The 14,700-nt window shown below is 41.0% G+C and overlaps 1 protein-coding gene across 4 annotated transcripts in view; it reads left to right on the plus strand.

The window, feature by feature from the left end:
* rims2a (regulating synaptic membrane exocytosis 2a) overlaps window positions 1–14,700 on the plus strand; it is a 124,859-nt gene that overhangs the window by 87,686 nt on the left and 22,473 nt on the right. For 2 of the 4 annotated variants that reach the window (XM_061080664.1, XM_061080663.1), the window contains 4 exons: window positions 2,170–2,355; window positions 3,941–4,047; window positions 10,390–10,422; window positions 12,436–12,536. In XM_061080664.1, coding sequence (XP_060936647.1) covers window positions 2,170–2,355; window positions 3,941–4,047; window positions 10,390–10,422; window positions 12,436–12,536 — 427 coding nt within the window. Of the gene's footprint in view, window positions 1–2,169; window positions 2,356–3,940; window positions 4,048–4,425; window positions 4,459–10,389; window positions 10,423–12,435; window positions 12,537–14,700 lie in introns of all 4 variants that reach the window. The other 2 variants (XM_061080665.1, XM_061080662.1) reach the window with 2 other exon arrangements.

Below are 14,700 nucleotides of genomic sequence, written 5' to 3' on the forward strand. Positions count from 1 at the left end.
GTCACAAAGTTTCCCTAAGGACTGGCTTGGCTCGACTTCAGGCTCAGGCTATAGCCTCGATGGCCATTAACAAGAGCTCTCAGTTTTCTTCTCTCTCCCCTCCTGTTTGTCTAAACTGAGAGGAAAAGGAAAGTAGATATCATCCCAGTTAAGAGTAGATCTCCCCTCTACTCCCTTGTTTCTTAAATAGTATCTCTCTCTCTGCACCAGGCAGACTAACAGCAATACTGAAACCTGAAAGGAAACAAGGAAAAGAAAATAAGCAACAAAGAGCAATAGTGGAAGTTGAGCCTTTTGGCAATTGTCTCCATTTAGGTCAGTTCCCCAGAACATGAGAAAATGGTTTTGATGATTCTGCTGTTGTGAGTCGCCCCTGAGTGCACCTTGAGTTTGACAAAGCTTCTAGTGTATAAGCATTTAAACAGCAGCTTTTCCGGAAGACAAACATTTTGGACTCTGCTTGAAACCAGTCAGAATAGAAGGAGCAGTAATATTCCAATGTGCAATATGTATACTGTATATCATTACATTACACCCATAGAGAGGTGCACCTTGAGATGTTTGACTTGTAGCTGATAAATCCTCATCCATAACAGCCTCTTGATTGGAACCCACTAATGATTACCTAGATCATCACTGTAAATAACTTTAGACTTGGAGGTGGAGATTGGTGTTTGACAAAAAAGACTTTTCCTCTACTGGACAATTTTTCATACTGCAAAAGGCCATAGACAATACAAGACTGTGATAAGATGAATGTACTAATTCAAATTTAAAGAAATGACTTAAAGGCAATAGCTTTTCTTCCACAATTATTTTCAACAAAATTATGGTTGGAATTTATTAACGTCAGTCTTTTGGTGTCTGTTCGCCTTTTTAAAAGTTGCATTTGTGTTACAAAGACACCAACATTTCTTCTGTGTCTAAAGATGAAATTAATGAAATGACTCTAACACTGTATAAGATAAAAAAGTGTGAGACTTATGAGGGGCCTAATGTTTACAGTATACGAAGATGTTATACTGACAGTTTCCCAGCAGTGCGCATGCTCTAAAGTCAAAGGTTTCCTTTCAATGGTTTGATGACATTTTATGATATTTTGTTTTTTCTCTTGACAAAGTTAAACATTATCTGATTCCGTACACTGTCAGTGATTTTCCCGGTTGAGATTCTCACCAGCTTTTTCCCCCCTACAGCTCTTCAATCTGACAAGATCTGAACTTCATCCTCACTGTGCCAAAAATATTTGTATTAACGGCTGGGCATTTCTCTGGAAAATACACATTTATCAAGCAGAATGCAATGTACAGATACACTGCAACTGCTCCCTCACATTTCTCTCTATACCTCTAAAAGATTGCAAATGAACACACACCCATCACATATTGAAAGACAGCACATGCTGCCTGGCTGTTGTGCACTGACATTCCTGTCAATTCACTACAGGGACCATAAGCCCACCATGAGCCGCCCAGCCGTCTGCACACTCACCCTGAAGATCAAGTAGCTCATCTACTCGTTAAGAATTGTAGACAATGATGTAATGTTGAAACTCAAATTGTCAAAGAATTGCTTGTAAATTGACAATATGACCATTTCAGAAAGGTCAGATTAAGTCGCACGACAACATTTAAATGTCATAGAAATTAAAACATCCACCTTAAATAGGTTTTCTAAAAAACATGCAATCGTCGTCGTACTATTCTCTACGAGTTGCTGAATGATCAAAAATACCTGTATTTTTGCATGTTTTAGTCCGTTAACAGGAAATCATACTTTATAGATCAGTTTACAAAGCAGAGGGGTTTTAAATGTTTTGATGTGTTTTGATACTTGAATCATTAATATCAAGGCAAAATTTGCGTATGGTCATGTTTAGTTCATGATAGTAAATACTATGTCAACTTATTGATCACTCAGACTTATAGATCTACTGTAATCTGAACATTGATATTACCATAAAACCGTCAGCAACAATGTAAGTAGTGAATGTTATGTGCCAATAGTTGGGTTAAAACATGCAACAACACAGGTGCAGCCCTTAAACACATGCACATCAGAGAGGGCCCAACTATTTGTGCCCTCCATACTGTCGACCCTGTGGGCGTACTGTCCCTGTCCTGCTGGGGTCCCACTGAGTGCCTGCCTAACTCTCACTAACCTCTGTAGGAACCACGGATCCATGGATAGACACGAGTATCACAGCAGGTCCCGCTCTGCAGACCAGCGGCCCACTATAGAGCGCCCCACCTCCCGCTCACGCTCCACTGAACGCCCCCACGACTCTTCGCTCATGAGGTCCATGCCGTCTCTGCCATCTGGGAGGTCCGCCCCCCCCTCACCTGCCTTGACGAGGTGTGACCCAGATTAGAGACGTTAACCAGTTTAGCCCAGACGCAGACTGGAGCTTGTTGTTGTACAATCATTTCCCCAAAGCCAAGCTGCTCTGGAGGGAGAAATAATTTGATCATCAGGCTAAAACATCAATAAGTAGACCAAAGAACCAGAGCTTTTGTAACTGAGTTAAACTCGGTGAATACACTAAACCTCATTTTAAACTGGTAACTGGGAAAATGCAATATAGACATTGAGAGTCCAGCAATTTGTAGTATCTGGGTTGGTTATAGCTTCCAGACTGGCTTTATTCAAATAGATTCATATGAGGCTCTTTGGATAAACCAGGTAGCTTGCTCATGCCACGATTATTTGATTAACAAATTCACAAAGTAATCCTCATCGCTAATCTATTGATAATCAGCTACTGGCTAGTGGATAAACACTCAGTGCAAGTCTCTGGTTCCGTCATTCCCACTCTGAGGTTTAAATCAACCAGTAAGATCATTTCTGCCTCTGGAGCAGCTCTGCCTTTGCCAAACGTTTTTACAACTACAACCTTTAGAGCTAAACCAGTACAGACCCCGTCCCATGAGCTCCCACCCACCCTGAGCCTGACTAACTCACAGAATGAACCAGAGAGACTCCATCACTACCACCTCCCTCCCCCTGTCCCAATACCCTGCTCCCCTGCCTCACCCCACCTCACCTCACCTCCCCCTCACAACTACCCCACCACCCACCAGCCACTTTCTGTTTTGTCCCCAAAAGCAGTGGTGCTGTATTTTCTTTACACATGTCCCAGGCACGACAATCCCGACACCGTAGATAGCGTTCTAACTCGTTTTTTTATTTGGAACACACTGCTCATACGCTTGCGTGAGTATAGCAGTGTTGGACCGACAATTTACTTTGATTTCATTACTAACATCAACGGATGCCCTTTATCCCCTGATGGCATTCTGCTTTTCTTTTCCTTTCTGTTTGTTTTGTTTTCTGTTGATTTGAAGTCTTTTGGGGACAGTATGAACGCATGGTCGCACTGGTCTGCTGGTTTCTGCATTGAACTCTTCTCTCTTTGCAGCTTGATGAGTCGACTGTACATGCGATTCAACACCTGGCATCTTTTATTGCAGCTCAGTTCCCAACAGTTGATGTTTCCCTCCACTCCCATGCCATGTGCCAAACATCATTGCTGTGTGCATTGGTTTTATATTTGAAGCTTTAAGACATGTTGTTGTGTTTCAAGTAGTCTTCTACTGTTAGTTAGCCCATGCATTAATATAGTACAGTTACAGTCACAGATTACCACGATGAGCCTGAGACTCACTTATATATAAACAAATATACAGTGTGTGTGAATTAAATTGGTAAGTGATCCTAGATAAATACCTTAAATCATATGACTGTGCCACTGTAGCAAATAGCTTTAGTTTTTTGTTACACACATTTATACTTTCACATAGCACATATCTCTTTTTTTACTTTTCTCTCACTGTGATGTGGGTGCGACATGGCCTGGCCTGGCCTGGGCCTGGCCCATCCACCAATAGCTCTTGTCCTAATTTGTGTGTCACAACAGCGTCCACTGCTTTTTGTCATGTAGGGCGCATCCTCGTAGTGGATCGGTCCAGACGAGTCCCACCAGTACCCCGATGTCCAGCAGACGAGGAAGACAACTACCACAGCTTCCACACACAGGGAAGGAAAGAAGTAAGTCCCATGGCTGTGTTCTATTTGTATTACTGTGTTACTGTTGATGGAGAGACTTGGATACCTGGATTCATTGAGTGAGGACATCTTTTTATTAGTGCATTAGTGTGCTTTTGGTCAGCATCTTGTAATGATAAAGTTGTTAATTGGTGGCCCAGCTGTTTGGGTCTGAGGAAGAGCTCTGGTTTGTGGACTCCACTTCACTTCTGAAGTCTGATTTCTGCAAAGGAAGAATTATTATTTGCTGATGAAATCTCTCAGTATGAGCTACAGTTCATATCATGTGCAAGAATCTTTTGGTTTTGTGTTCCATTGGTGTTTACTTTGACCTTCCATCAGTAACATCTCTACTTGGTTCCTTTTCCATTTCTCTCTCAGAAGATGGAGACGAAGGAACAGAGCCTTGTGAAGGTCTGTACCTGAATGTGCGGGTTTAGTCTTTCAGACTGGGGGGTGGGCTTTTGAGCCACACTTTACTCTGAAGGCCAAAACCCTGTCTGCAACAGCAAGCGGTTGGGTTCACTGGAGGCTCAGCTCGTCCTGTGCTCCTTGAACCCTCCCTCTGTTGTGGCTCTTGAGATGTCCTGTGCCTTTGTGTTGTACTTACCTGTAGATCTGTCTGGATCCTGCTATCGACAGTGCCAGTGTTGTGTTCAAATGTTGCCTCCTCGTTTGTTTTCATTATTCGTGTGGGAGTTGCGTTGCTTTATTTAAACTTCTAAGACTGCTGAGACGCTTCACATAAGCCAATGCGATGCTTCATAGTCTGCTAAACAGGGAATACAGTACTCCAGGCTTTGAGCAACGATTAAAACACAACAGTTCTCCACATCCTCACAAGTACAAAGTGACATTTGAAGTCAGTTATGTTCCTCACCACTCCTTCATCAAATTTATATATTGTGCTGTGTACTGTAAGAGACCTTGTGATTGTTTTTGCTTATAAACCAGGTGCTGTGTAAAAACCAAGACTGTTACTTTACATTGACTAGAGCAGGTGATGGGGACAAAGATAGAGAGGGAAGAAAAAGCTCAGGCACCTGTTGGCCACAGCACTCGCAGAACTCTTTCATCATTGTCAGAGTTCATGAGGGATTTCTCTGTCGTCCGTTCAGCCACCAACCAGCCCCCTCTCTGTCTCTCTCTCTGTCTCTCTCTCTCTCTCTCTCTCTCTCTCTCTCTCTCTCTCTCTCTCTCTCTCTCTCTCTCTCTCTCTCTCTCTCTCTCTCTCTCTCTCTCTCTCTCTCTCTCTTTCTCTTTCTGTCCGTCTGTCCCTTTCCAACTTCCTCTTCTCCCTTTACTTCTCTGTATTTGTGCCTTTGATTCTCTTTTTGTACAGTAACTTTCAGGACAGTGGCAATGTGTGGGCAGTGGGGGGAGGTATTGATCTGACCTTGCTGAAGCTCCCTCAGCTTATGTAATGTAATTTTATTGCCCCTTGCTGACTAGCTGCACTGATGATAACCCTTTTGCCACATTTTTTGTATTTTTGTCTCACCACTTACACCGAGCTAATTGTCTTGTGTGTTATCTGTTTCTGTGTGGTTAATCCTTAGAGGGAGCGAGGGAAGAACTTGGGGAATCTGAACCCCAAAATAGTCGCCCAGGTGCGTTCAATATGTAGACGTGTCCTGAATCATGTGTTTTCTCCATTTTCCTCAGATATGTGTGATGCTACTTGATTCTTTTCTTTGGAAAAATGTCAATTTTCAAGTCGAGGCAGAAGATGTTTGGAAGTTTAAGTCAAAGCCCTGTTTAGGTGTTAGGGTGTTGTCTTGTGTCGTGGATGAGAGTGAAGTACAGTGCACCTTGATGTAGCCTCCATTCATCCACAGGCCCGAATGAGCAGCCAGACTGTTGGCAGTAACTGAAGCTCCCCACAGTTTGCACTTCCTAGTTTCCCATCTGTTTCTGTGGCCTGCTTCTGTCCTTTGACTGTGTGGTGATATTACTCAACACTGTTATAGCTGTTGTGCTGACTGACTCACTGGAGACTCATGTGAGCAACCTAAAAAGCCACATTCTCTTTTTTTTTCGTCTAAATACAAAGCAAATGCAAAGTGTTAATTTACATCACTAATTGTGCAGTATAATCAAAAAATGCACAAGATTCTTAGATAATAGCGTAGACTAGGACTTGGTGTTAGCTGCAGGAAAGTGTTGTGCAGACACACATGCACTCTTTGAGTGTGAATTGGCTTGTACTGTATTAGCTGCAGTATTCATATAATTCACAGTACTGTGGGTTTCAAAGCTCAATCATTTCATGAGCGTCCATCTGTCTCTCTACTAGCAGCAGACTCTGAGGAAAAACCCCAAGGCCCAGCGGTAAATGGGAGGAAAGGCAAGTCCAGTGTGATGGTGTGACTTTGCTGTGTGGGTGATCTCGCTCAACAGAAGATCTTTTACGTGTGACACTCACTAGTAGCTGTAAATCTCAATACTTAGCCAGGATTCTGCCCTCTTCTTTGCCGTGGCACATTCAAATAGTAATTTTCTTCCAACTTCCCTTTGTTCGAGTTTGGTTCATTCTTTTTGAGTTAATTTGGTCAAATTAGAGTGTTGTACTAAATGAAGTTTGAGATGATGTTAATATGTACTGTGATCTCTGCTCTGTCCTTCTCTTTAATATAAATTAATTCTGCTCAGCTCCACGTCACACACACACAGCGCTCAATTTCCATTGTGAAATTGCCAATCATTTTAATTCGACATGGATTATTGAACACATGGACACACAAGTGCTGTACAGTAAGAGTTGTAATCTCAGTCATATGGAGGTCATGTCCATGAAACTCTTTTGTCAGAAACTTATAATTAGTTATCATTATTTACATGAATAATCTACATTTTAATGAAACGGTACATTATATAAACCAAATAATAACGTCGTTTTTTGTCTGGATTCTGTGCAGGTAATATTGCTGTTGAAGTCCTGCATAGTGCTTTGTCTTTTTTGTCGAGCATTAGATACTGTTACCTCAGTTGGCCAGCAGATGGAGCAAAGTTCATAATGTTTGATGAGGAGCTGTCTGTGATTTCAGTGCTGAAGCAGCAATTTACACTTTCATCAGTATAATATACTGTATATACACGGTAGTTTTAATAGGTAAATTGTTTTTAAAGGGTCAAGAGATATTTTCTTTTAGACAAAAAGCTTTTTGCACTTTGTTCATTGCTATAATTTACAAGAAGCTTCCTTGACTTCCCAAGGCCCTCAACAATAATATCGTGTCTAAACCAGGGAGTGTTTGTCTGTGTGTCTGTGCGTATGTGTGTGTGTGTGTATATATATATATATATATATATATATATATATATATATATATATATATATATATATATATATATATATATATATATATATATGTGTGTGTGTGTGCGTGCGTGTGCATTTCTTACGTTAGAGGTGACATGGGAGGACCAGCAGCGAGGGCTGAATGGCTCTCTGTCTGATGAGGAGTCACAGCCACACCCCTCCCTCACAGACCGAGGTCAGTTGGTGTCTGGGTTCGGAGTTCTGCCTCTCTCAAAGCATGAACAATAAACAACCCATCAATTTGGAAAGGGTATGCAACCATGTGAGTGTCCATCAAGGTCATCACACCTTTAGCCTTGTAATAGGGTACATTTATTAAGTTATGATTAAGTTTTCAGACCATAACCATAACATCTCAAATTCAATCAGTCTGTTCAATATCGTTAACTGAATATGTCACTTATTACAATTAATATGCACCACAAGTAACATATGTTCATCAACCAACAGTTAAAGGTCATGTGAGTGTAGACATATCTAAATAAAAAAGATTTTCTCTTCCCATCACCAAATTTTAAGCCCCAGCACATAGTGGGTTGTTGGTTGTTCGTGCAGAGTTCAAGCATGTTCAAAATCTAAATCCAGACTTTGTGTGGACTCTAAACAGCTGGATATCAACCTCACCAAAGGGAGACCTGGACAATGTGCAGTAGAAGCTGAATATTAGACAAAAATTAATTATAGTACAAACAGAGCTTGATTTATTTATTTTGTATGAGCAGGCAGAATTACTCAATATTGATGATTGCCCAGGTCAGCCTCTGGGTGGCGCCCTTCTGTATTTCTGTCTCTTTCTCTTTGACGTGGTTTTGCAGTGCAGCTTGGAGCTGATGTTTGATCGAAAACTGATGTTGGACACGTTGTGCAACATTTGAAAACCCAGCACAGTGTCCTGCTTTCAACAATCTTAATGAAGTTATGTCTGATGAGATGCTGTTGTGTTGCCATCCACGAATGCTTGGCAGACAGGATGTGTTGCCAAGGTAATGGTCCTTGTGTCTTGAGGTGCTGTGTTTTCTGCACTGGCTTAATGTGCTCCCATGGAAACACATTTTCACCTCCCTTTAAATTAAGCCTGATTTATATTTACCTGTTTAGTCACGAGGTTATCTTTCATTTAGACAGTGGTGGAGTGTTTTAGACTGTAACCTTATTACATGTTTTTCACTGATTTACTGCTTCAGAAGTGCTTGTAATGTGTAGTGTAGAGCTGAAGCCAGATTGCAGCTGTAATGACCCTCAGCCGGCCCAGGCCTGCTCATCAGTCTTTGTGGCTTCCTCCGTCTCTCCCTTGACCTCTTTGTTTTTCAGTTTCAGTTCAGTCTCTCTCTCTCTCTAAACGCCCTGGCTTTCACCTCACCACTCTCGGTGTTTTGGTCTTCACCTTCTCCTGCTTGACCAGTCATGTCACCTTCAGACTGAGAGTTGAATAAGTGTCAGTTAATGGCATTGATGAACATTGATTGTGCATGAAGAGGGGGTGTGGGGGTTAATCACACACCTCACTACCACCTGTTGTTCACTATTGCCCCGTGTCATTCATCTATGCTGTTTATCTCTGAACCTACACAAACAAAAGATATTCAGAAGTGAAATGTGGCTGTGACGATGGCTCCGACAACGTGCGGATTTTATATGAACCAAAGCAAAATGCAGACATTTGTGATGATATTGTTTTCAAAAACATGTTGTATGGATTTTATCTAAGAAGCTAATATTTTTCACACTAACTTTCACTGACGTTTCACTCTACACCACCCACCCACTTAACCTGGTGACTACCTGATGCAGCTGAAGTTAAGGGGAGAAATATCACCTGCTCTCTTTATTCTCATTTGACTCCCTAATGAGGCGATGTTAGCTGCCACGCAGAGATGAAAGCTGCTGAGACAGATGTCTCACACTGTCGTTTCATTCATGTGACACTTCATTATTCACCCTAATGGAGAACTAATTGAGCTAAATGCAAATGATATGTAAGGGGTATGAAAATGAGGTCTGATGGGTGGGCTTCTTTTGTCGTACACCCACTGTCACTGTTAGTTTTGGACGTAACATTAAGACCCCAGGATGGAGATGAGACTAACTAACTAACTATACTAAGGAAACAAACCCCTCCTCAGAATGTCCCATGGTCTCAGCAGGCTCAGGAAGGAAGGATGAATAAAATGAAGGGAAGAAGAATATGTAATCGGAAGCAACAGAGAAAGCAGGCAATCAACGTCGTTACATATTTTTTTTAAGTGATGCTGTAGCTGTGTGTGTGTGTGTGCGTGTTTGTAGGTATGCAGCTGAATGTGAACTCTACTCGTTTTTTTTTAATTTTCACGTATATTGCTGGTCCTCTATAAGGTTGTTGGCTCTCTCTTTTGTGTGCTCGCTGCTCTGTGCTTTCAGATATTCTTTTTCTTTTTCCTTTATTTCATGTTAGTTTTCCAGGCTGTCTTCTCACAGTTGCCCCATGCAGACTCAAGTGACATCCTCTTTTCCTACCCTCCTTTCCTTTCCTCTCCTCCTCTCCCCTTCTGTCTTCAATGGTCTCAAGTTTATATGATTCCGAACATTAACATCTCTTTACCGTTTCAGCTCTTTTTTTTCCTTTAGAGCACAGAACCTCTCCGCCAGGCTTTCTAATTTCTAATCACTTAACCCGTAGCCTCTACCTCAGCCTCTCCCGGCCTCGCACCCTCTTGCTCTATTTTGACTTCTCACTGTGCACATGGTGGAGTTTGTGTGTTCTCGGTGTACTCTATGATTTTGTTTGTGTTGTTCTGTGCTTGCTGTTTTGTCATTGTCGTGTCGTATTGTTGTTGTGTTGTGTCCCCTCGTCCTCCCGCCCCTCCATCCTCTTCCCCTTCACCCTGACCCCGCCAAAACTGGCATTCTCAGTGACCCCGGTGAAGGCGTCGCCCCCCCTCCGTTCCTACTCTCCTCCTCTGTCTCCCCTCTTACCCTTTGTGCATCCTCTCACATCCATCTTCTCTCCTCTGTCTGTGTCTGTCCATTCTGTAATGTGATCCCAGAAGACACGGAATCACCAAGTTGGACGAACTCAGGTCTGTCCCCTCTTCTTTTTCTTCTTCTTCTTCTTCTTCTTCCTCTTTTTCTTCTTCTTCTACCCCTCTTTCCTTCTCCGACTCGGCTTCTTTTTCTACTCACTATATATCTTCCTGGCTTTTCCTCATCCACCCACCTCCCCTCATCTCAGTCGTCTTTTCTACTTCTGCTTCGCTTGCCTTTAATCACTTTTGCCGTCTCCGAATTGCTCTGGAAACGACTCTTCCGGCTTTTTTGTCATTTCACACTTTTTATTTTGCTGCGGACGGATGGTGTGGGCTTACAGTTCATATAATCATGGTCATGCTGGTGTTGTTTCTTTGCACAAGGTCTTTTCATGAGACACTAAGCTATTTTCTACCCAGAAAATATAAACTTGCTGGTAGTGTAGGAATTATTCTTATTGGACAAAGATTTGCAACATTTGCTCAGACTTTTCCTGTTTTGGAGTCTATTTAGGTATAATTATATTGCCAAAATATATGATGATGAACATCATTTAGAGTCCCTTATATGTGGAATGAAAGATACTGAGCTGTTGAAAAGAATGAGTCCAATTTTTATTATCTGGTTCTACATCAGCACATTTGGTTTTGAATGAAAAATGACTGAAAGCTGACTTTGTGGTCATTTTTAGGAAACTTCTCCAAGTATTGTCACTGAGGTTGCCAGGTGATAATCAGTGGAAGAAAAAAGATATTTAATATGTTACAGTAATATGATAAAATATGGTTCAGGCACCTTCTGTTCTGAAAGTTTCAGGGGCTACATCTAAAAAACTGCATTGTGCATCTAATGCAGCTGTGAATCTGAGAAATGTTGCAGCTGAAACCTCAAATACCCATCATCTCATTTCAAAGTCAGGCAAATGGGGGGTTTCCTAATACTCTTCTGAGTGCACTGTAACTTAGAAAAGCAGCATAACAACATGAGATGATCAACAGGATGAAATGGTAAATGGCTGACAAAGCACTTAACATGCACCTTTCTGTGTAATTAAGAGAAAACTGATGGTGTGGAAATGTGGAGGTGCTGAAATGTTACTTCAGCAGCACAAACAATTTACCAAGAGAAGCAAAAAAACATGTTGCCTCACCTGTGCAGTCATTCATTAACTCCCAGCTTCTATTGCTTTTCTGGTGTGTGTATGCGAAGCAATAGGCATTATGTATGTGCGCATGGCACTTGTACGTTTGCAGTCACCTTGTCATTGGCATCATATGACACAAAAGTAGGGACAGACAGCAAGTGGAGAGAATGGAGCTACAGCTACAGTAGGGAATCACTTGGTGGAAGCTGATAATTGTTTGATAAAAAGGTTTTTGCAGAGAACTCATGTAGAAATATTTGTTATGAGACGTGTTCTTGGTCTTTTCTTTTCGTTTTGGTTATATCCAATGTGTGTAGATTTTAATGCTGTGGCGTTATTACACCCAGCATGTGTGCTGATTATGGCGTGATGTCTGTGTAGTGCAAATTGTGCTTGCAACAAGATAAAAAATGAAAAGAAAAAAAAAACAGATCTGCAATTTAGGACAAGATGAAATGGGCAAACATGATGATTTGGTGTTTTAGCAAAACAGTGAAATGAGATATTTGTGTTGGCTAATTAGTCCGATCATACAGGTTGTTGTCAAAGGATTGGGAGTTATTTAGAATCTTGTGTAAAAACCCCATAAGGGTCACAAGCTCTATTAGAGGTTTGTTTGCGTCATTTAGTTTTACATTCAAAGTTCTGTTACTGTGTAGTAGGGTTCATAACATCTTATAAAAAGCAACATAGTGTTCATAGTGGTTACAAATGAAGCTTGCCTTTACCTGTCAGCTTGTTTTGTTTGTGTTTTTGTTAATACAGCCGGCCATTCAGCTTTTCCCCATTAGATCTGTCCTCGTCATAGCTCATGGCTCATAGCTCAGCAGAAGCTTGTCTCTCATCATAGCAGTATGTCCTCCCATCAGACCTCCCTCACTATGTCAGCTGCCATCTGATCGTCTCCTGTCTCTGTGCTCAGGTATGGACATGGAAGAGAGAACCAGGCAGATGAAGCTGAAGATGAACAAGTACAAGCAGGGAGCTGGCTCTGACTCCAGACTGGAGCAGGACTACCACAAGGTAAAAGCATTTCTAGATATGCCTGACTCATACAACATGTACCTACGCTCTACTGTTTGCATGGTTGCACTGTGCAGAAGCCATATGGCACACTTTGAAAGCAGTCAGGCATGTACACATGCACATATCAACACGCCACTGCGCATGTGCATTGATGGTTGCACAATGTCCACACACGCAAACATAGTCGCACAAACCCAAAAATGTGATAAACACTCAATTCACTTAATTCAGGCTGGTTTTTGCTAAGGTCACTTCACTTGAACTGCAGAAAGCTTATGAAGTATGTGTCTCTACTTACTCCTATATTCATGTTGATTCCTGCTGATAGATGATTTTGCTGATATTTCAGTTTAAAAATACATTATAAAATGGAGTGGCAAAATACCTTTACAGGAACTATGTCCCAGTTAGGGCATTGTCACACATATACATAGCAAATGTATCACTTCCATTCTGTGTGAGCAAGGAGGTGAATAAAACATGTGGTTCCTGTTAAAAAGCAAATTGCAGTGTGGCTTTGCATGGATTTCTATTTTGATGAATTCTGACCTGCGATATTCACTTTGCATTTCCGAATGTGTGACCAGGCCTAAATAATAGTCTTTAAAATGATTTACTGAAGATGAAGACAACGATAATAATAATTCATGCTCACAGGACACTGTGGATTACCTGGTTACCCGGGACACGTTTTTTGGAAAGACTCAACGCTCTTGAATGTCACAATCTTGGTGGTCTCACATGCACAGCTACTGCAGAAAAAAACATTTTTTGCAATTGCAGCAAATGCCTTTTGGGCGTACTGAGCCTTCAAGCCTCTTGTTTTAAATTCAAGGAATGTGACAGTGAGCGTGTGCAGAGTCAAGTGTTTACTACTCTGTGCTGGAGCGGTGCTGAGCATGTTTAGAAAGCTTGGCCTCTGTCTGGCATTTCATTGCAGTCTGGGCCAAGACAAAGGCTCTCTGTCCAGCTCTCCTTTTAAGTCAGTGTTATGAACTCTATTGCATTAGAAGCTCCCGATGTGTCTGCTCAGAGTCTATAAAAAGCAGATTAAACTGTGAGTTGTCCTTGTCTGGTGAACATTACCCTGCTTGAAGATGCCATTGGCAACACAATGCTCTCACTATTATTAAACAAGACTTTGGAGTGCATGCTCTTAAACTGCAGTGTAATGCAGAACAGTTACCGTAACACTCAGTTCAGGTTCTCTTACTGTAAACATTCCACTTAAACACACGCACACACACAAAGGATGTTTTATAGTCACAAATTGTCTTGAACTTGATTCATGCCAAGTGTGTTATCCAAGTTGTTCTTTCATGGAATCCTCAAAGTAAAGCTATAGTTAGAAAGATCTATGTCACACCATCTGGCTTCCATTGCAGGAGGTGCACTCATCCAACACACAGTCAAATTCCTGCATTTAAATTTGACCAAAGTAAAAACATATATAACTGGATTGGCACTCAAGGCCAAACAATGCTATTCATGTCTGTCCAGCTTTTAAAAGTAGAAATAATAAAACTAAATAGAAATTTCAAATATGAAGTCGTCGTATAATCTGCACCAAACTGTACAGACTCACAATATTGGGAATGTCACACTTTTTTTTACATTATTACCTGAGAAAAACACAATTCAAAATCAAACATTAAATAACCTAATGATCTTATAATGGTAAGGAATGTGATTTAAAAGGTATTTAACCAGATCTAACCAGACCTCCACGAAGCTTGGTACCAGTAAATTCTCAATCAAGACAAAGCACAATCTCCTTGGCTGAATAAATATAAGTAATATTTACTGTATACTGTATAAATATCTATTACAATAAGTTATTCACCTTATTTGTGAAACAGTTGTAGAGACCTACTTAGCGATCTAATTTTAAGATTTCATTTTAGTTTATCCTTAAAATTGTTTTTTTAATCATATTTTTTTAATCAGCTTCATTCAGCAGGGTGTGTAAGTGTGTTCATGTGGCCTGTATAACTGAAAAGGGCAATTGAAATTTCAATCTCAACACACTGTGTTCCCAGTCATCTCTGAGCCCATTATTTGTATACAACTCAGACAAATACGTTTAGTGATATAAGGTGCCTTTTAAAAGGTCTAAACGTAGTTGTTTGAGCACCATCCAATTTTTTTTTTCGCTTTGTGT

The sequence above is a fragment of the Limanda limanda genome, chromosome 11 (assembly GCF_963576545.1).
Source record: "Limanda limanda chromosome 11, fLimLim1.1, whole genome shotgun sequence".
NCBI classification, from domain to species: domain Eukaryota; kingdom Metazoa; phylum Chordata; class Actinopteri; order Pleuronectiformes; family Pleuronectidae; genus Limanda; species Limanda limanda.